The sequence below is a fragment of the Micropterus salmoides genome, unplaced genomic scaffold, assembly GCF_014851395.1.
Source record: "Micropterus salmoides isolate LMB-PRFRI ecotype aquatic unplaced genomic scaffold, ASM1485139v1 Ms_hic_scaffold_22, whole genome shotgun sequence".
NCBI classification, from domain to species: Eukaryota; Metazoa; Chordata; class Actinopteri; order Centrarchiformes; family Centrarchidae; genus Micropterus; species Micropterus salmoides.
In genome coordinates, this window is record NW_024041373.1 from 13,177,422 (window position 1) to 13,201,225 (window position 23,804).

General features: G+C 39.9%; 1 protein-coding gene across 1 annotated transcript in view; it reads left to right on the forward strand.

Annotated features, from left to right (window-relative positions):
- The window catches only part of khdrbs2 (KH domain containing, RNA binding, signal transduction associated 2), a 59,934-nt gene that overhangs the window by 8,176 nt on the left and 27,954 nt on the right, over positions 1-23,804 (forward strand). The window contains exons 2-3 of the mRNA XM_038736855.1: positions 7,882-8,009; positions 18,963-19,079. Coding sequence (XP_038592783.1) covers positions 7,882-8,009; positions 18,963-19,079 — 245 coding nt within the window. The remainder of the gene's footprint in view (positions 1-7,881; positions 8,010-18,962; positions 19,080-23,804) is intronic.

A 23,804-nucleotide genomic window follows, 5' to 3' on the forward strand; every position in this document is an offset into this window, starting at 1 on the left:
GCTAGCAAGGTGGATAACCAGGCTTGGAATGGTAGAAGAGGAACAGCTTTGCGGTCTTCTTTGAAGGTCTGGACTCTGCCACCACAAACTAGAAGTCCACTTGTCTGGTCTCTGTAGACGACTTGTTGGTCTGTTCTCGGTCTGGTCTCGGAACACGTCTCGTCTTTAGCTGATTGTAAGGACACCCGAGGATGGTACTGCCTCCCACTTTTCTTGGTCTCTGGTCTTGGCACTCAGGAACTTATTAGCTGCTCTCCAGATCCACGCCACAGTCCCGACTAGCCTTCTCAGGTTGCTGAAGCGCCTTTCATCGACTAGTTGTCGGACTGCTGCTCCTACTGGTGGTCTTCTGGATTCTACCCGGGCTGGATCGTGTGCTGTCTTTAGGCGGCTTCTGGCAAGTAGTGCTACAAATGTCTTTTTCTGGATCTTTGTGACTTTGTCTCGAGCTTGGGCTGTGACGTCTCTGGCAGATTTCTTTGGCCACTCATCGTCAGGACGGTCTGACTGTCGACAAGATGGTACCATTTCTCGACCTGGAGTCGGCAGTGTCTCTGGAAGTAGGTCTTGAGGCGGGCTGCGAAGACGGCTCCGCACATCTCAGCTTTCACAGGATCGCCTTTGTGGTCGAGAGGGGTCAGCTTGGCTTTGGATTCGACCAGTCTTACGACGACACCATGGCTGCAGCCACGGTTGCTTTGTTGTCGTCTTCCATCAGCTGGTTTGGCAGGATCATAGTCTTTGGCTCTGTTCTGGGCATCTCACTCTTGGATTCTTTACTCCCACTTCGATTAGAGTAGACCCAGGGCTTCATGTAGAATCCTCCAGCTTTCAGGATGTGCTCGATGTTGGCTGTGAGGCATTTCAGATGGTCGAGGTTGTTGTGCGAAGTCAGGATGTCATCGACATAGGCATCTTCGTCCAGCACGCGTCTCTCTTCTTTGAAGTGACTGAATGAAGGCAAGTTTGCAGTCTCCTGCATGGCAGTTTGGGCGATGTTGACTCTTGTTATGGCATAATCTTCTATTTCGGCATTTTCCCTGTCACGCCACAGGAATCTGTGCAGGTGGACCTCTCGATCTTCCAGCCAGACAGAGTTGTACATCTTGCGGATGTCACCAAGGGCAGCGTAGACACCAGTTCGGAACCTCAGCAGGACAGCTCTGATTGGGTTCAGGACGTCAGGACCTTTGATGAGGATGTCGTTCAGACTGAGACCTCTGTACTTTTGGCTGCTGTTCCACACTAGTCTGACTGGGGTGGAGACTGATTGTGGGTTTGGTGCGATGAGATGGCTTATGTACCACACTGGCCCGGTCCAACTCTGCAGGACGTCTTTGGACAGCTTCATTGCAGCTCTGTGGTTCACCATCTCATGGACTTGTGCAGTGTAGGTCGTTTTCCACTCAGGTTATCGACAGCTGCTTCTCGGTTCTGAGGAATGTTGCTTCTACTGCTGGCCATTTCTCACGATCTCCATCTCCCTTTCTTCTGCAAGCGTCATTTCTTTACCCACTGGCTGGCCGTTCCCGCAGCGACACCCCCCACATCTCGGCTGGCAGGCGGCTCCGATGCTTTCCCACCTCCACCACTTCAGAAAGTCTCTGCTGCTGGTAGCTGTGCTAGACTGGGTCTCGGGGTGGTCAGGATACTGGCAGGAAGCTGGGTTTGTAGTGAACTCTCGATACTTGACTGCTGCAGTTCTCATAGATCTCGCGAAGTGAGTCTTAGACGTGTGGGCCATCAGGGTGACGTCCTCAAAGAGGTCTGGATGGGTGCCCCCGACTGTCTTGCCGAATGTAATTATGTTGTGTTTTTGTACTAAACTGCAAAATGTTAAAAATTCATACAGAATTGAAGAAACATAAATAAAAGTTGTTTTCCTGCGCAAAATGTGTGTCACTTTACTTAAAGCAAACAATGACGTGTTATAAGGTCTTATAATTAGTTTATATGGTATTATGTCCACCTGTAATATATTATACAGGGATAGATATTTTAACACTTTACTTAAAGCAAACAAAGACATGCTATATATCACTAATTCTAAATGTTGACTGAAGTGTATTTATAACGAGTCGATGGTTATAATGTACTATGGAACATGGGCGGAGATTCTTGCCGCACAGTAATATAAACTGGTATTACTATTAGTTATAAAACATTAAGTCAAAAGTTCATAATACATTATGAACTTTGCTATAGCGCCTAATGCATCTTAGTAAGTGATTATAACAACTGTTATAATGTCTTATGAACGCAATATATCGTGTTATAAATATATGCATAAGTCATTATAGCGATGACCTTCATAGAAAGTGTTACCAAAACTTTAAACAAAAAAAAAAATAAGGAGTGTTGTTCATCTTTAACATACCAAAAACAGCCCAAACCAGTGTAAAGCTAAATTACAACTACAAGCATCTAAACATGGTAGAATCGGGAGTCCAAATATGTTTGTCTAGCAATATGCTATCTGCAGTGTTTCTTCACTGCTCATCAGTTTGCGGGTTATTCAAGGTTTCCAGTCTTTCAGCCAGCTTTGCAAAATAAAAGGTGAGCAGAGTGTAAAAAATGGTAGGGATGCTTACTGTGTGCATTATTTGTCTGCACAGAGCACATGTCAGATTTCATGACGTCCTGAGTTTGCTCTGTTGGGCGTGATGAGGTTCATTTCATGCTCTCATCTCATCAAATCCCTGCATAGCATGACAGTGCAACCATGTCTGGATTAATCAAACCTGTGTTAGAAGAAATACATTTTGATTGGATTCATTATAATGAGCCATTTTACAATAACTGTATGACTGGATTTTAGTGCGTGAGATCACTCTGGATCCATATTTCTCTTTTGACCCATCAGCAACAAACAAATGTGGACCCCCAGCAGTGTGGTAAGAGGCAATTTGATGTCACTAATGTCATCTTAGAGTCAAAGCATACACATTTTACAAACAGCTCCTATTCAGCAGTGGAACAAACTGCATGCTTTTGTAGCATGGACTGTAAGGTAAACAACAACTAAAATCCAATAAAGCTACGATTGGAGGAAAAACAGCCAAGCAGTGAACATATTATCTCCAACAAGTGATGCAGCTTCCATTCCCTTTCTTCTTAGGTGTTTGAACTGCTTCCATGCTACTATATACTGATAATAGCTCAAATATTGTAGGGCATTGCGTTGTTTGTGATATTTTCTTTCTTTTTTTGCAAACTACAGAGCTTAAATTTTAGATTGCTGGAATTCAAGTCTATGCAAGTTGTGAAATATGTAACTTAATCAGTGCAACACAGTGCATCACAATAGGTGTATTCATGGCATATCTCAATAGCAATATTGTTTTTTTTAAAAAGCTAAGCTAATTGTCTTGTTTTGTACCTAGATGTTTTCCGGTGGTGGAGCAGGTTTACTGAGGGCAACTTTTGCTGAATGTATGTTGATAAGGTTAATAATGAATCTGAATGTTACCAAATCTGATGTCTGAATTTCTAATATAGACTGGTGTTTATTTACTGTTATTATCAACACAGTATTGCTTGTATATTGTCATTTTAATGGTGTCCAGGGTAAATGAACTTCAAACCATTGCTCAGTCTGTGTTGATGCATACTGACCAAAGCAGATGTATTTAACCTTAAGCCATGGCAGGCTGACTGAACACCTTTTCTCTTTTTCAGCTAAACCTTGTCCCCTTCTTCCTACTGTTGCACACATTTATCTGGTTGCTGCCCAGTTAAACCTTTTTTTCCCCCCTTTCTTGGCCCGCTGAGCTGCTCCGCTGAAGCAGTTTGGGCAGCGCAAGAGAAGGGATCAAGAGCACAAGAATAGTCACTAGGAGTGTTTTACTCAATCAGTTCCCCCAATGAGATTTTTTTTCATCCTAAAACCAGTGACCTTCAAAGCACATTCTTACTTCTCTGAACTTTTGGCTCCCGTCGCTCCCTGCCACATACTCGACAACGATGATACTAGTGTGAACGTTTCTCAAGATTTATAAGCTCATTTTCCTCTTTTTCACTCCCTTTCCCTGTCTGCCATTCTCTGTCTCTCTGTCTCACACACACAATCTTCTTCTGAGTTCACTGGCAGGCTGCAGACCAGAATAAAGGTATTTCCCATTATAGACTATTCCAGAGTATAATCACCTTCATGGGCTATAAAACATCATTACTTTATTCAAATTATATGAACATTATGCCCATTTGAAAGTGAAACACATCACAATGGAAACATAACCCAAATTCTCTCCCACATGCACAAGTCCAGAACTAATCTAAGGATATCAAGAAATAGATGCTTGATGAAACCTGGAACTGGGACTTCACAATGAGCAGAAAAGCACTTTCCAAATCAAAATGAGTTTTATTTGATGGTATGACTGGAATGAATACACTTACAAATGTATTCTCTCATGTAACAAAAACTTGAACAAGACAATAGAGTCTACAGCAACAAGTACTCAAAATTAAACAAAATACGTTGTTTGTCCATAGGCACAAAAATTATTAGCTTATTGTACCTTCATTGTCATGGTTGCAATAATAACCACAATGTCAGGGAAAGATCATGGCTCAAAGAAACCAATGTTGACTGTGTTTAGGAAATGGGAAACAAATAGCAATCTCCGGTCAAATGTTTAATTGACCCTCCATCCACTGAAACCTGGACTTTGTGGCAACAACTTTAGTTCTGTCTTTGTTCATAATCCCTACTGTTGCTAGAAGGCTTTGTCACTTGAACATAAACATGGTGTTTTGGGGCGTTTATTTAAAGGACTTCTTGAGAGGAGAGTCTCGTCTACAGCCAAGCAGCTCTTTAGATCACAGTGGTGCTTTCAGCTAATGCCACCATGCTAACTTGCTCACACAATGCTAACTTGCGGGTGTTCAGCAGGTCATGTTTATCATGTTGACCATCATGTTAGCATGCTAACATTTGCTAATTAGCCCTAAGCGCACAGTGCAGCTGAAGAGTGTTGGTAGTTTAGCTTGTATTTATTCATAAACAAAAGTAATAGTAAAATTTTACCTGATGATGGTGATAGAGGAAAGCTTTTACAATTCATCCTCTGGGGACCATGAATGTCTGTATCAAATTTCATGGCAATAGTTGCTCAAATATTTCAGTCTGGACCAAAGTGGTGGACCCACTGACAGACTTTGACATCCCCAGAGCCAACCTCTAGATTGGCTAAAAACCTAAAAACACATTCTCCTCCTTATGTATTCTATTTATATTGTCAGCTAGTCACAATCCAGTACCCTGTCTACTGTATATAAAGGAGAGCTAGTTTCAAAATATGCATGTGTTGGCACATGACAGGTTGTGTTTGATCCTCAGGCAATCCACATAAATGCTATTTTTAAAAAGCACATTTTGGAAGCTCCTGCTATCCTGGGACACCTGTCCTGTGTAAAAGTGTCACATAAGAAGGTGTGAATCAGACGTGTTGATAGGAATAAAAGGTTGGAGGGATCTTTCAATCCTGTTAACGTGTGATTTCAGCAAGAGGTTTCCCGCAAGTTCTGTACCCAGTGGCAGGCGATGGTGGTGTGAATGAATATTACTAGTTCACAGAGTTCACTGGGCTTTATTGATACCAAGGGACTCACAGATTAGGAGCGTGATGATACATTTGGGTCACAGGACGTGATGATGCACGAGAACAAGATGAGAAGATTTGTAGCACTATTTTGAAGAAATATTTAATGCTGAAAATAAGGGAACCAGAAAGATTTTGAGCATTAAACTCGTAATTTCCTGCATTCTGGAGACATTTTCTGCTCCAATTTATGGTGGAAATGTCTTTGTTTATATGAAGGGAAACTATATTTAAATAGCACTCCTAGTTTTCAGTCATTTGTTAGTTAACAATTCTTGCCGAAAACAAATTTTCAGAACATTTTTAACAAATGCTTTCAAAAAGTGATAGGGACAAAATCAGCCATTTTAAAATGAGGTGGGGACATGTCCCCAGCGTCCCCAGTGTAAATGACACCTATGCTTGATACAGTCCTTTCCATTACAGCCTCATTGTGGAACTTGGAGCTTGTGTATGCTTTTGACAAAAGCCTAAATTATTTGATAACATTATAGTGCCTGATTCAGTGGCTCATGAAAGACATCCTGAAAGTAATTAACAACACTTTCTTAAGCAGCTATCTCTGTTAGTCAAGGCTCCTCCATCTGGCACTGACTTCTACATACTTAATAACCTAAAAGGCATTTTTAAACAGTCATTCATTTGCACTCACCCATTTTGATGACCTCTCATTTTTAGGCAGTTTTGCAGCTTTGGTGAGACTCATCTCAGAGAGTAACTGCAAAAAAGTGGAGACAGCATGTTCCAATTTAAATGATCTTCTTCGGACAATTGGACACAATTAGAGAGATTGTGTCATGCTGGATGAAATTGGTGCATTTCAAGCGTCTGGAGTTCGGTCTGTGATTTCACAGACAATAGCAATATCAAACAAATGACCTTAATTCATGGAGTAAAACTGAAACCAATGGCCATTAGAAACTGGAGTGAATGCATACTTAAACTGCCTGGAACAGAGAGATCATTAAGCTGGAGTTATGGATGTCCAGAAGGTGATGTCAAAGAAAAGATTTAGAAGGACCCTTAACTCACTTTTAACATGGATTTTAAGGTGGATTCAGCCACTTATGAGGACGTTTTTCTGTCCATAGTTGGTCTCCTTCTTTGGTGAACATTTGCAAAAAGAGAGAAACGCATTCATTCAAATGTAAAGCAAGAGGATATAGCAGGGATCAAACATTTTAGCCATTTATTCGTCCAAAATTCTGCCCTGTAATGAAACATGCAGTTGGCTGGAGCAGCTTTTAACTTCACAGCTTTGTCCACTGAGTGTTGACAGCTGAGATAAGGGTGAAGTGCCCCTGTTCAAATGAACCCTTGAGTTTCAATATAGCAGCCAGGAGGGGTTGGCGACTTGTTCTCTGTTTTGTTCAGGAACATATTTTATTGTCCAGCAAGTGTGTTGCAGACTGATAGTTGTAATTCCACTGAGTATTAATTAGAGACAGAGGAGGATCCCCTCTAGGTGAACAACAGATAGCTTCATTTTGGGAGTACTTAATGTATTGTGAGTGTTTTAGGTCAAGTGCTATGAAATGCATCAATCCAGAAATATCACTGTTCAGGGTGTTCAGGGACTGTGCCGTTCATATCAAGCTTAACAGTTAATATCCACCTCTCATCTTGCAATAATGCCGGGGACACGCGAGAGGACTATTGGGTCAATTTGCACAAGACATGCCCATCTTGAAAATTTATAAGGAGAAATACTGCAGCTTGATTGGAACCAATGATCTGCAAATATGATCTTAATATGAGAGTCCACAGATCTAATCTAATCCAACCCCATTTGACTTTTACCAGATAAGATCAAACGTTTTACATATTTAATCCTTCATCTGCATAAGTCCTGTGCTGCATGGGGATCAGAGACTGCTGACAGCCTACGAGAGCTCAGTTTGCAGTGAAGTGAGGCACAGCAAGCTGAGTGTGACTGTCTGCTACTGTTGTTATTTTGATTGGAATTACTGGATCATGAGATTACAGGGCCCGATGTAAAAGGACGTATCAGGAGTCAGCGGGATAATCTCAAATCATTACGTTTGCAGTGTGAGCATATTTACAGCTGAGACACAAAATAATCAGCAAAATGTTCAATGTGTGATGCAATGCATAGTTAAGTTCCTCCTAATGTGTCCCCAGCACTAAAATTACACTATTTGGCTGTCATGCTGCAGTTGGCTCCAAAGCAGACTCGGAGATGTTGACTGATGCCTTTTTAAGTTACATAAAAAACTAATTATCTTGTTATCTGTTTTTTTATTTGGGTGTTCTGCAGAGATTGAAAAGTATGACGGCGATGAATTGAGAAAAGATGGTGACATGAAGAAATACCTAGACATCATCAGCAATAAAAATATCAAGCTCTCTGAAAGAGTTCTCATTCCAATCCAACAGTATCCAAAGGTAAGAGACTCAACACCCACATCTTAGCCTAAGAAAACACACCGTACCTCTTTTTTTCTAAACAGTAATGGAAATTTGCAGTGTTTTCAAAGTGTTTCAAGCTTGTGTGAGACATTGTTTCATTAATTTTAGATGTCAATCGGTAGATGGGACACTCTAGCTTCACCTGCTCCACCCTTTGCACAAATCGTTTTTTGTCACTGAAAATCCCACTGAGCCTCAAACAGGCTAATAGAAAGTCATCAGGCAGTGTCTGTTTATTCTGATGTGGTCATCAAAAAAGAAAGTTTTTAGTATGCTAAAGCACTCAAGGGTACAGTGAAGAACAATGACCATAAATCATTGAGTGACACAGTACGCGTTATTCTGAGTCATGCAATGTCAGTACTGACAAAGTTTGAAATGTAGCCTAATGAGGCTGCTCCATCAGGCAGCTAAGCAACATCACACAGCCCCCTTGTGTGGAACCAAAAGGCTTTACTGCCACTGTAATCAAGGAAACCTGGTTCACTGACTTAGCATTCATGCAACAGGCAGTCAGAATATTGGCTTCAGTGTAGCCACACAGATTGCAACAGAACATATTTCAGTATAGTATGTTGATTATTTGTCCCGCTCTGCAAGTACAGTATATGCTATTATGTTTTGTAAGTGTAGGTAAACAGACAGATAAATGTCAGATATAACACTGGCATCTACTCGTAGCTATACAGAAAGCATCTTTTTGCTTAACTGTCTGTATCATTTTTGTCTTTCAAATACAATATATCTCTGTGCCCAGCTGTCATTTTCATAACAAATGTCATAATTCATTACATTCGTGTCAAATCTGTTAAGTGATATATCAAGATGACATTTGTTCTTAATTGGTGTTGCTAATTTTGTTAGAATCTCTTTTTCAAATCTTATCTGAAAGTACATGTTGTTCATTCTTAGATATGTGATAAAACTGACTTGTCAGCATAGTTAAATGATACTTGCCACCTCTCAACTGATTTTTTTTTAATTAGATGGTATTTTAATGAAAATAAGGAGATATGATGATGTATGATACGTGGCATCCATGAGTAACCAGCCATTCTAAGATCCCATAAAACAAAACTGCTGTTTCTATGTTGATAATAAAATATCACTAATTTGCCTTCCTTAAAATTACTTTGTTGGTGCATCTTGTTTTCAGTGGTACAAACACCAAATCATAGGTTTTGGTGTGGCAGAGCCAGAACCTCCCATCATATAAAAACCTGCAGGACACACTTCTTTAAACCCAACACTATCAAAGTAGTCTGTTCTTCACTGTCAGTTTGCAACAATATTCATCATCGGCACTCTCTTCTCCTAAAATCGCCGACATATATGCTCAACCGTTGCTTCCACACACTGACACTTTTTGTCTCTAAGCGCTCGTTTGAAATGAATCACTTCTGGTCACTTTTCCTCTTGTTGTCGCTGTGAGTGCTCAGAAAGAGAGTTATGGAGGAAGAGATCCTCAACAAAACACTCTCAGGGTCCATTTTTCAGTCTTTGCCCTGCATACTCCCAAGTGAAGTTCCTTTCTTTGTTCAGTCTTGCCCCTTAACATCTTGTTTCATGATCTCACTGCTATTTCATGGGCCCATACTGTACAGCTGGTGCAACAACACAGCAACACTACACGCAGTCATTGAAATTTAGTTTGCTGGTTTTGTCGGGCTTATTAGAGAAGGACTAGGAAAAAAAGAGGACGTCAGGAGGGCAGAGCGGTACTTTAGTCCAGTGAGCCCCTCAGGACATTCCACAGAAATCAATTTGCTGTTTCCTCCTCCGGATCACTGTTGAGAATGTAATTAAGCTGTGTTCAGGAACTCCTCACTCTATTAAATTGATTTCAAATCTATAGAAAATGCTAATTGAGACAGTTTCTTGGGAACACAAGATCCACAATGACTTAGATATCTTTCTGTCCTTGTGTTTCGGCCTCATTAAGTGCATTTTCTGTCCAAGTGTCCATTTTTCATTCAAACATACTTCTTAATTGTGTTGGTGTTTTTTTGTTTCTTGAACTTACAGCCCACATACTGCAAAGCTAGGGATAAACATTTGTGGGAATGGCTCTTCCAGAGACCTCAGGATACAAAATGTTAAGTATGTTCCATACTCTTGGGGGGATAGACGTGAAGTAGTATACACACATACATTACCTGTACTGTAGGCATATATCAGTTTGACAACTTAAGACTCAAATTAAACAGCAATATTGTCTTTCTGGAAAATCAAGCATACTCATTCTGTGGAAACCTCCATTTTCCTGTGGAGACTACAAATTAGTAAAATGAAATGGTCGTAGGGTTCAGTCCTACCTGCTGGTTAATTGCATTGACCTGGCGTCCCAGGTGTGAGTCAGCTCCTGATTAGAGAGCCTGTCCTCAACAGAAAAATGGCCATGTAGGTCATTCTAGCCACACAAATTACGACTCATGTTTACTGTGGCAGCGACCTCTAGTGGCCATACAGAGACAACACATGACAAAGACGATTAGCCTATGTATTATAAATAGTTGTACTCCGGTGTTGGTGGGTTTGGTGGATGGATAGTAAGTTAAATGCTTTTCACCTGGAGACCCATAGTTCCATACAGCTGCACAAATGTCAGATCTGGTCCTTTGAGGCATGGACAAACACCACCAGTAGAGCTGTTATTGCACTGTTATAGGATACGCTCGAATGAGTCGTATTGGGAACGCCACCGGTAGGGGCATTATTTTAAGATACGCTCATATGAGTCGTATTGGGAGGTCGGTTAAAACGACCTATGTTGTCGTTTACAGTTGGAGGACGTATTGTGATTAGATGGTTAGTGAAAACCATTAGCTCTTAAAGTAAAAAAGAAAAGCTGAGGACCAAATAGATAACTGAGATGTTTTTTTAAAAAGTATTGTGAAACAGTATACTTATTGTCAAAAACAAAACATTCACAGCTACAATACACAGGATCAAAACCTAGTTCTGTGTAATGAACGTAATTGTGGCAGCTCTGCAAAGTAAGCAAAGCAGTGCAGTCCAGAGGGACAGAGGAGTTGTCCAACAACAGCTTCTGTGACCTAATTGCAGAGTCAGCAGCCCACAAGACTGCAGTGTCACTATCCTAAACATCTTGGTAACACTGCATTTTGAGTTAATGGTCATTAGCCACATGAAGGAACTCTTTGATCAAGTGCACGCCATGCAAAAAAGCTTGCAGAGCTTGAAAAGATGAGTCACATGCACCACATGGCAAATACCTTACAAAACAGATCTGCAAAAATGTTTTTATCAGCTGCATGACAGATTAGGGAACACATGTGTGCATTACATTTGTTTTGTTTGGTGCTTAAGCAGAGATACACATTAACATTGGACTTTGATGAAAAAACTGTTTGTACATTGTGGCTACACAGATATGAATTCTTGCCAGCTTTCCCTGATCAATATATTTGACTTTTTACACTGACAACATCTGGTCCCGCTGAGAGGCACAAACTAAATGGTTTTATTTTACCCCACGCTGGAAGCTCACTTGGTGACAGACCAAAGTATAAAATGTCATAAATCTGTTCTTTCACGTTTCAGCAGTCTAACAGTGCTCAATCGTGCTTGCAGCTGCCATCTTGCTGCAATGTAATTAAATGCAAAGTAATTAAATTATTACTTGGGAGAATTCTTCTGCATGGTTTCAGTTTTGACGATATGTCACATGGAAGATTAATGTCATCTAACAGCCAAACAACCAGTTCTGGTGAAATCATTGTTTATGGTACACTGACAGACACATACCACAGGCCATTTTCACTGCAGTTCTTGTTAATAGCATTAATGATGGCCGCATTTCTGCAGTTACAGGGCTCTGGTACTGTGCCTAAGTTCTCGTTAATGTTATGACCTGTGCTTTTCCTGCCATAACAAGACAAAATGTCTGCTTAGAAAAAATACCAGTTTAGTGCTGTTCTGTGATACTATGTAGTTTCATTGTTCTGATGATATTAAAACAAGCTCCAGGTCCATAAATATCTCATTTGTGCCGAAAAGTTAATATTAATGGAGTGTGTCACAATGCAACAAACATAAGTGACTGACACTTTGTCAAGATTTGAATCAGAGAAAGAGAGACTACTATGGCATTTAAAATATAAAAGCCAACACAGCATGTTACAGGAATATCTTAATTTATTTTATTTTATTTAGCAAGGGCAATGCATCTATTTATTGCACCAAATGTAGCTAAAACTAATTTTCATTTGTGGTCTTTTTGCTGCCAGCAATGAGCAGTTTGATGCAGTAAAAGCATAAACTGTAGAAAGAGACGGTTTTAGTGCATAAAACACTGTAATACAATATGCAATTAAATATAATACAGTCTCTGCTGTTAAATATAGATGGTGGAGCCTGAGCCTACTGTATAGTTAATTTTAGGATATTCACTTTTTTCCCCCCCAGGTGGTCCAACTGCAATATTGTAACCACTTTAAAATCTTTATTAGTATATTGTATTTCCCTACTTGTTTTTACAGCCCACATACTGTTAAGCTAGGGATAAACATTTGTGGGAATGGCTCTTCCAGAGACCTCAGGATACAAAACGTGAAGTTTCATACTCTTAGGGGATAGATGTGAAGTAGTATACACACATACATTACCTGTACTGTAGGCATATATTATTTCCACAACTTAAGACTCAAATTAAATAGCAATATTGTCTTACTGTAAATTGGTATATTGTATACCAATGGTATATCGTATTTCCCTATTTTGTCGCTCAATCATTCTCCAATCTCCTACAAGACATGTGTAAATAAATAGTAGATTGCACATGTCACCCTACCCCTCCGGTCTAAATAATAAATTCACTTTCAGCTGTCAGCATCTGAAATTCAATGTTAGCTACTTACTGGAGAGCTGGCAGGGAACATGTTTGCTCAAAATGGGATTAATGCTGAACTAAACCTGCCAGTTAAACCATAGAGTTATTTTACTGCAATTTCTAAATGCAAATATCAAAATATTAAATTAAATTACTAATTAAAAGTCAACGCATTTTAGTTCATTTTGTGCCGTGTATGATTTGGTTGATAGAATGCTAAAGTAAGTTAAAATTTCTGAACCAATCTATTGGAATAAAACCTTGAAGGGTGATGCATCTTGTTACAGACTGGCCCTGGAATTTGTATGCATCATTCATAGGGGACGACTTGTGTGTTTTGTGCACCGCTCTCTGTAAAATCTACATTAGGTTTGTTGTCGTTTTACAGGCTGTCAAGATAAAGACGTTTGGCCTTGGGGCCTCGCTCCAGTGACCTTACCATCACTTTCCTCTGAAAAAGTGACGAAACCTTGAAAACAGGGTTGATCTCGGTTAACGGGAGAATAGGAAATGCATCTGTACCTGTCATGTAAACAAATGATACACTAACAGCGCGCTAATGGAAGTCTGTATATAGTTGTATGTTGAGATTACTGCTTACTCAGCAAAAAATATGATTAAGATAATCAGCATAGTCATTTTCATTATCCCTTAACTAGAATTTATCCTCTGCTCTTTAATGAGACAGCTTGATTAGCATCTCATAACCTTGGGGCATGAAATGTATTTCCAATGGCTGATACTGCCTGCTAGTCTGAGTCCTGTGCTGGGACAATTCTGCATGTGTGTGTATCTGAGAGCGTTATAAAAATGATTGTCACCCTTTTAATTAGAATTAATTGGAAACAATTCAGCTCTCACATTTAAACAAGTTTTTTTTATTTTTTTTAAAGTATTACCTCTGCAGGGCATTTGCTTTAACTATCCATTCTGTGGGTACATACACAGCCCACAACACATTAAATTGTATTTTGTCCTTGTGGGTGCCACAATTTTGAGCTTATCAGTCGTGGGTTATTGTGACCTTTAAATAGTGCAGCAGCCATGCTCTACCCAAAGAGAAATTCCATTTTTGTCTGCCCAGAGATGTCAGTGTCCCAAAGAAAGGCATATCGTGTAGAAAGGTGTTTTGCTTAGATAAGTGCTGAATACAGTAGAGGGAGTACAGAGTGTGAATTAAAAGTAAGCACTTGTACGATAGCATCACAGCTCCACTTTGGGATCCCACTGAGTCAGTGTTTGTGTGATGACTTTGTCTGCCACAATGCCGCTCATGAGATATAAGATAAAATGCCTTCCCAATGTTAAAATCTTCCCACATATACAGTGTCCCAACCCTATACGAGACACTAATTTGAGCAGGGTTTTCCGTAAACGGTGCCTTCATTCTGGAAATACGACACAATCAAGTGAAATGTCAGCGTGCGGCATAGATTCACTTGATTTTAAAGAGTGCTGATTGACACTATTGTCCCACAACGCAGTGTACAACAGGAATGGAGGAGCTACTCACAGCTGGAGAAAAGCAAAAGCAAATTGTATCTAACAGTGAGACAGCTACAGGGAAAACAAATACATTGCATTTTTATTTTAAAATACATTGTACGTCCTTACTAAAGCTGATCTGATCAATAGCAATGGATCAAATGACTAGATGTAATGTTAAAGCTACTTGTGATGAACTAAAATTATCACCCGACTGCAGTTCTCAGCTCTGTGGAGCATTTTAGCTTCTTTGAGCTCATTGTTTTGGTTTAATCTCACTGCTCTCAGCCTCATCTATAGCAGCGGCAGGCAGCTGTTTTAGCACCAAACAGCAGACAAAGTTAGCAACCAACCGGTTGAACATAGTTGGGCAATTAGCAGCTAAAGAGCCAGGTATCTTTTTCAGGAGGTAGTGGAGACTAAACCAAAGGGTTAATACAAGTGAGAGATGGACACAAACCAGTCCTTGCAACATTCATGCTAATGTTGCTTAGTGTCTGCTACAGTAAGTTGAAGTCTTATAAGGTGATAACATGTCAGTGTTTACTGCTTGTATTGCTGCCCCAAAGTTGCAAAAACAAACAAAAAAAAAATTTATGCTGCTTTAAGTTTCTAAATATGAGGTAGTAGTTTGATGTCTGTCAACACATGCCTGTTTTCATCTACATTACATACTGCAGAGTATACTGTGTAGCATTATATAAGAGTGAAACTGAGACGCGGTAACAGTATTGACTACATACACCTCTCGTTTTGCATTTTCAGCAAGATTTTTAAAGTAAAAGCAATCCCATACAAAAAAAGAACAATTTGTTGTTTGTCATTTAAAGGCCACAGCTTGTTAAAGACTCACGAGAAAATAAACTCTGTATGAATTGATTTTTCTTTGCTCTAACAGGAGAACTAAGTGGCTGCAGCTCCGACAGCAAAACACAGTCCATCTGGAACCTTTTCACGGTCTCAAACAGCTTTTGTAGCGTTGCATCACTTTGGTATTGGTGGCTGCACGTCTGCATTGATCTTGGCTCAAGTTTGTCACCTGTTCGAATTTACAGGAATCAAGATATTTGTTTTCTTTTCTGTCTGTGTGTGTAGGCCATCTGGGCAACAGTTCAGGCTTTACATATTAATAGGAATTCTTAAATTGTTATTGGAACATTCTGCTTGTTTGTTGTGATAAAGATGTTGGCTGGTAAAAGGAAAGATCTCAGTCATTGTGTCACCATTTTATTATTTGGATTGCAACTGGTTTCATTGCGCTCATGTCTTTGAAATGCATTGCAACTGTGAATATTTTTAACATTCAGTGCGCAGTATGTGATGTGTCCCAATCCTAAAAAGACTGCTTGCATATGTCTGAAGTTGTTTAATTAGTGTTTTGACCAGAGATAACATCCTCAACTAAGACTAACGGTTGTAAAGTAAAGATACGCCTTAATATCAGATACCACTGATAGCCTTAACACTGACAGTCAACCTCTCTTCAGAAACTTGGATTCCGTTCTGAGACACTCACCAGGGGAACAGTAAATCTCCTCCGCTTGTCACACAAGTACCAAACAACCACTCATCTGCTTTCTTTAATGTTTGCGGAGCTGATAGGACACACTCCTAGAAACACACTCGCAGCCCAGTCATCCCTAGTTGTCATTAAGCATAAACCTCTGCTCGAGGCTTTAATCCTCCTATCAGACAGGACCTGAACACCCCCAATAGCACAGCTCGCTAACCTGGCAGAAAGTGCCTCAGGACATCTGCAAATCTTGACTGGCCACTGTGCACAATTTTCCAGCTTAAAAGCTGTAAAGTTTGTTTTGTTATTAGATCTGTAGTGCTACAGCACCTTGGCAAGTTGCACAATTTCATTATTTTCACACTTTTCATAGAACTGACGTTTTATTAAAAAGCACTAAAACATGCTACAGTTTGGTACATAAAAAAAAACCTCATCCTGAGGTTGCTTTGAACTTTATTTTTTTGTGAATGCTTTCTTTGATCTCTGCTTTTTGGGGGGCTTTTCAGTGCTTAATGGCCAATGTAAAAAACAACTTACTCAGCAGGTAATGTGAGCAATCCAAACAAACAAAAAACAGGACTGGTACAGGCTGTTAACCAAAGACAAGGAAATCCAGAGAATAAATCTAACATGGGAAGAGCACATGGAACACAGGCACTCGACATGGTACAAAGGGAGTAAAACAATTCTGACACAGAGAGGAGGAAACACACAGACTATATACCACACAGAGGGCAGGATGATTGAACACAGGTGAGATACATTAAGACAGGTGCAAACAATCAGCCAGGAAACACAAAGTTAGGAAGCAAAAGCTGCACAGAACACACAAGGAAGAAACCCAAAACCAAATACAGAAACGCTGCTGCACAGAACAAAATGGAAATGAGTTTCTCAATTTGCATGTGTTTTGTCTAAAGACGAGCTTTCTTAAAGGTTCAGTGTGTAAATTATACTGGCATCTAGTGGTGAGGGTTGCGAATTGCAACCAGCGGCTCATGGTGCATTCACATGCTCCTCGGATGGTCCCATTTCCTGAGTTGTGAAGTTCATGTGCTCCTAAGTACGAATGTGGAATTAACATGGACGCTACTACAATGTTTTGTTGGATTAGCATTATTAGAGCATATAAACAATATACAGACACAGTTCACTCTACATGGACAGCAAACTAACCGTTATAACCATATAACAAAGTGTTTGCAAAATATGTATATGCAATACATGATTTTGTGCGAATCAAAGTTCTGTATACTTCTTTATGTCCCAGGTACACCTTATTTCTCTTTTTGCAATAAAGATTTAAGAAGGGAAAAGTACTGCTACTACTACTACTAACGTTACATCTTCTTCTTCTACTGGTTTTCCGTACGTATTCAACATAGTAACGAAACAGGCTCTGTAGAGGCGTTTGTCTAATTGGGCTACTGTAAATATATGGCGACGCAAGATGGAGACTTCCAAGTGGTTATGTAGATAGAAATGGCTCATTCTAAGGTAATATTTAATATTTTAATTTGGCTGGTATTAATATAATTAAATTTATTTATGAATATTTGCTCAATGTCTAAAATGGCTTTGTGCGTATATGTTGCATTCAAAACACCCTTCTAGCTAATATCTGCATAGTTATCAGTGTTGAGACTGCGGGGGGCACATTGCATCATTTCAAACCTCATTTAACACCGAACCGTGCCCCTTTCTAAAGCCCAAATTGCTCGCCATGGAGCAGCAGAGTGGCTCCAGACATTCATTAGCTTAATGAAAACAGGCCACTCTTCTTCTACCGCCCAGCGAGCGCATACTCAACGTAGCCACAACGACCATCTGTTCCCAAGCTCCCTGCCAGCTATAGGATAGTCCTGTCAAAGCAACCCCTGTGAAGAAAGGCATCCACAAAGGTGTCTTAATCATTCAGATCAGAGGACAGGCAAGGACAGTAGGGATGCTTTTTTTTGCTTTAAAGATGGCTTCATCTCTGTGTCCCCTGGCACCTCCCTAACCTGAGATGTAGCGTGCACTCATGACGTTAATGATGTTCGTGAAATAAGCTGAGTGTGCAGTTGTTGGAGTTGAGTTGCAGCAGCCACACAGCTGGCAGTGAAGTTATTAGCCGCTCATCCACAGTGGGAGAGGCTGCTTTGCAAAAAGGTTAATATCATTTTAAGGTTGGCCAGAGTGTGTTGTGGTGGGCGGCTGACCACCTGTTCAGCTCTGGAGGTGGTCTCTTATCATCTCATCCAACAGCAAACATTTGAAGGTCGAACCATTTATTACAGTTAAAAAGAAAATACTGTGTGAGAGCCTTTATGAGTTTGTTTCAAGTAGGAAAACATTAAGACCCTTTTTTCCCTCATTTCCTAATTGATCCTCTGTTCATATTTTCTTCAGAATTGACCCATTTGACTACAGTTGTGTTATGACTTTCACCTCTTGGATTAATCACCACTAGTCTCAGCAGTGTTGCGCCTGCGACAACCCAGAGCTACTTTTGAACACTAGCTGGTGCACAGTGAGAGGCAAATGATAGTCAGGCCCCGAGGCTTGAATCTGATAGTTTGTCATCTGGATAGTATTACTTAATTTCCCACTGGGAAGAAACTCATTATTTCTGACTTTATCTCAGCACTGACCTCTGGAACAGTCTCAGCAACGCTATTGGTTTGGGCCCCTTTTCTTTTTTTTCCTCTGCGTGACATGGATGACCCTAAACGCCAATAAGATACATGGCCAGCAAGGGCACAGTTCAAGCAAATGGATGGATGCATACATTAAGCTGGACAGCAGATGAGAGTCCTATTCACCTTTAATGTGCTACACACAGAGCACAAGTATATTGATTTATTACAGGCTACATTACAGCTTTTTCTCACATGATGAATGGTGACTGGAATGTGAGATTATATTGATAATAGATGACTAATGGCCAGCAAACATTTTTATGGTTAACCTTTACGTCAAACGGATCAAATTCCTTTTACATCCGACACATAAAGAGAGAGACTCCTTCAGAGACAATTGTCCATATATAAGTCAGCCTTTTTGTCATATGCCTTTTTTTCCTTCTGTGTTACAGTTTAATTTTGTCGGGAAGCTGCTGGGGCCACGGGGAAATTCCATGAAACGATTACAAGAAGAAACGGGAGTGAAGATGTCCATCCTCGGCAAGGGGTCCATGAGGGATAAAGGCAAAGTAAGAAAGATATCGATTTGTGTTGAAATACAGTTCTTTGGTCGGTCCAAGATGCCAATCAAATGAAAATATTTACAGAAATAAAGGGCCTGAAACTCCACCAAGGCACAGAAAAATATTTGAGCCAGAAACATCTGAGCTGTAACTGAGATGAATAACACCCAGAGTAAAATTAATAGCTCTCAGTTGACAAACATATGTAGGAGAAAACAGGAATGTTTTTCTGTGTGTTGTTTAATAGAATTTTCTGCAATAGTCAATTATAAATGCAAAGTAATGAATCTCTTTGCCAAAGTCATTTATCCTGCTGACTTGTAGTCCCCTGGAGCCAAATTTATCCGAGCATGTTTAGAGACGACCTGCTGGAGTTGGTATTCATGCTCATCACAGGTCTCAGTGTGCTGCTATAGAGTTACATCGCTATTATTACTGTAGCTTCCAATTCAGACATCTGGACATGACAAAAGACTTGCAGTGTTATCACCTCTCTGGTGAAACCGGAGCAGCATTTCAAAACATCAAGAACGTGTTGAGGGTAATATAATGCAGAGGCTGTTACAACTTTAAAGCGCCTGTAATCGATATTTTTTATAATAATAAAAATGAATCAAATGACAATGTGAAAAAACTGTGACAAATGTGAAAGGGGTCACTCCTCGTGATGAACCTACAGAGAATTGCAGCTACCCTCGACTTACTTAGCTGTGAAACGCTTTGTGAAACAAAATATAACTTTTTTTCGAAAGTAAGAAACACAATAAGTTCAAGAGAAATGTAAGATCAAAAGCTCATTCTTCAGCTTGGAAACAGTAGTTTATATTTTATACCTGTTTATACAATGTTCTTTATTATTTTACCTGCTATTTACTCCAGTTATAAGCATCCGAATTGTGGATTTAATGTACATACTTGTAAAATGTGTAATGTTATCCAACTAATCTTCTGGATGCCTAAACTTTTGGATAAGACAACTTAATAAAGCCCCAAAGTCTTCAAAAACTGTATGGCTTTTAATTAGAAAATACTTTTCATCTGGATTTCCAGTCAGGGCTAATTGTGAGACTAAAGGCACTGAGAGTTTTGAATGTGCCTTGGCCAGTGCAATAGTTCATTTAAAACTTTGGCTTCCTGCCACTAAGTCCATTCAGTTTACATACACAACATTGATTTGCCTTCAGTGTATAAAATTAATTAAAGAGGTGTTAAAATGTTAAGAACAACAACTGTATGCAAAAGAAGGGTTTATTTACATGCATGCAGTGAATAGGATGTGCTACTGCACTGTACAGTACAACATGCAATATGTCTTTTTATTATTTAATAAATGGATTAATAATGGCTGGTATTGCTAACATGGTGACATGGAGTTTCAGTCTAAGAGAGATACAAGGTGCTGTTTGCTGCACAAAAGATAATAATAGACCCCTAACAGTTGTCTCTCAGTAAAGGCAACGATCAGATTTAGTGTTTGGTCTTTTCTGTGTGTGATATTGATTTTGTGTACAGTCTGAGCAAGTCTGAAGGACTCTGTGATGAGACTGACACCTAAAGGTCGTGACTGAAAGGGCTGACTGCCATTCGAGGCAGCTGCTCACGAGGCACTGTGGCACAGACATAGGCCAAGTCCCATTACAGGCAAAAGCACATTGTCATCACACATTTCTGCCACCTCATACCGTTCCTCAGTAGGGCGCATCAGTTCAGCAGTAGGTTAATAGCTCAGGTTTGGAAATGAAGCATCGGAGAAGCCACTCATATTAGATCATATAGTTAATATTACACCTTGTGCACAGATATGGTAAGCATGGTGTTGAGTCATAGAGCTATAGAGAGAATTGAGTTCCTAAAGTCCTTATAGAAGTGCAGTCATGTTAACTGATGTGTAGCTCTGTCTGCGCTGTTCCTGCTGTAAACACAATCATCTGCCCACTTGCGCGTTTTGATCTGATCTGTAATGACCTAGGCCTTCTGACAGGAAATGTGAAGCCTGCTGATATTTTAGGAGTGATTTTTAATTAAAGCTGATTTCTCCCCGAGGGTAGAGAACGGCCCTGTGATGCAAGGACAAAAGTTTGAATCCCCAGATTGGCTCGGTGAGTAAACTATATGAGTGGCACTCTCACTTCTCTTAACAGCCACCATCAAGGTGTCCTTGAGCAAAGCACTCAACTGTTAAAAAAACTCCTTAACTCGGTTTATTTTGGCTTGACTGAATAATCTCTACATTGCTGAGTATGCAGCAGCTACATTTAGTAGACAAAACATCTCCACTCCATTTCTGACATCACTTCCGATTATTTGTTCAGTGTTGAATTGATTTGACGATTTAACTGGCTCCTTTTAAAACACAGTTGGGACTGGCCCCGAGCTATATTACAGATCTTTTAAGCCTTTAAAGTCAGTGGGAAGCCTCAGACAGGGTCCCTCAGGCCTAAGAGGGTTCAGACTAAAAGGTGATTGGGCTTTTCTTGTCATCAGACATTGGTTTGCATTAGGGGCTTGGATTGACATCTTTTGTTTTCTTCAGTACCTTCTTGTGGACTTGTTTTACCTCTCTGCGTTTTTACCATTTTACCCTGTGGAGCTCTTTTGCTTTAAGGATTCATGAGCTTGATGTTTGCTTTTATTTAATTGTGAAAGCAGTTGTGTTTGTCTAGCTCTTAAAATGTGTTGCACAAAACATCATGTGTAATCGAGCAAATAAATAAATAACATAGGTCATAAGTAAAGATACTGTATTCAAAATCAACATCAAATCATTTTTAATCTAAAGACGATCGTTAAAAGGATGTGATCAGAAGCGTGCACCACACAGTAATGTAAGGATGAACTGAACAATACACACTGAGTAGTTTTAACAATGTGTCAAATGACAGTGTTTTTTATTCATCAACCCAAAGTATGCTACCTGTTCAACCAAAATGCTGGTGAAGATTGTGGAGAATTTAGAATATAAAGAGCCGGATATTTCCCTCAGGAGTTGTTAGAAACTAAAACAGAGCTGAGGGAATATTTGTCAGGTGGACAGACACATGACTCCAAATAAATGCCTATGTTACTTGTTCTGCGTGTGCAACTAGGAAATTGTTTGCTAAAAAGTTCACAATCAACTTTATGAGTGGGGTAATATATGTCAAGTGGCCAAAAACTCAATTAATTAACAGCATGCACTTGTTTACCACCATTTATGGTGACACTTATGGAATTTCTAATTAGATCAAGAGAATCTGAAAACCTTGCCAAACTTTTTCTTTGTGTTCCTGGGTCATAAAGAGAGCAAGAAACAGAAATCGCACTGCATGTGCAGTTTGTATCTGTCATGGTGACACCTGCACAGTGCGTGCAGTGGAAGAAAAGTGTGTATCAAAGTGACATTGACGAGTACATCGACTTTATGAAAAATTGAACATGTTTCAGAAAAAGGCACATAATGAAGTTGCCTTTAGTTCTTTGTGTTCCTGGCAAAGTCCCTGGATATTTTCTCCTCTCAGCACCTGGTTGGGAAGGATTTTACTTTGGAAGCTCTGTTTTGTCATCATCTGACACTGTTTGTGCCATTTTGGAGCCAGACTTTGTAAGGTTTATGTAATGTTACATAGACAGAGAAAAGCAGGCAGGCAAGAACGGGAACAGGTCAGCGTAACGTAGTGCCTCCTGGGTAATGCAGTTTATTTGGGACCATTATGGATCGCCTAGAGAACCTGATATGGAGCTTGCAGAAAAGAGTACCAGCAGCTTGTGAGAAGTGCCATTGCACAAGAAAAAGTCATGGTACACCAAAGAGTAAAATGTAGACCAGGTGTTGACTGAACACTGAAGTAAAGACTCTTTGGAATATAACTCTCCTCAATGTTTACATAGTATCAATTTCTGAGACAGTGCTTCTATATTTGTCCCTTGGGTGTCCCTTTTTCATGCCTTTTTGAAGAGTCGCCAAATAATTTACTGACCATCAAGATGATTCAACTATGTCCATCCATTTAAACATTTCCTGGAGCAGTATTGGAGCCAGCAGAACGTTCTTCACAACAAATCATAAAATGCAATTTCTATCAGAAAAACATTCACTACCAGCCTCCCTGGTGCCAGAATCTGTGACTGAGCTCTACTGTATAGCCTGCCATGCTTGTCGTTTTTTTTCTGTAGTTGTCAGATGAGCAGTAATTATTACCTAGGAGTTAAGTTATTTCTTACACAATTGAGGGAAAGGCCACATATCATTCAGAAATGGTTTTGAATGTGGTACAAGTGTCTTCTTGGTGATGAATGTAGTGATTGCTCAAGTGGCTCCTTGTCTTGAAACCAAATCATAAATGTTACTGTGGGTTGTAGCCTGCCTGTCAAAGAGAGGCTTTGGATGAAAGGAGGAAATAATGTGGAGTTGTGTGTCACAGTTGTTTGTCACAGTCACATTAAAAACTCTACATTTTCAATAAATTTTGGAGCAGAAGTATCTGATATGGCTAAATGTAGATTTAAAGGCTCCAGGGATGGCAATGCAGTCTGTTTGTCAATCAGTCCACTACTTTGGTCCAGACTGACTTCTAAGCTATTGGATGGGTTTGCTATGAAATTTTGTGCAGACATTCATGATCCCTAGAGGCTGAGTACTAATGTCTTTGGTGAACCCATGACTTTTCATCAGGTCATAATTTCAATTAGGTTTCTAACCATTTACCTTGAAAATTAATCCCCACAGACTTTAGACTGTACCTAGAGTTTGCT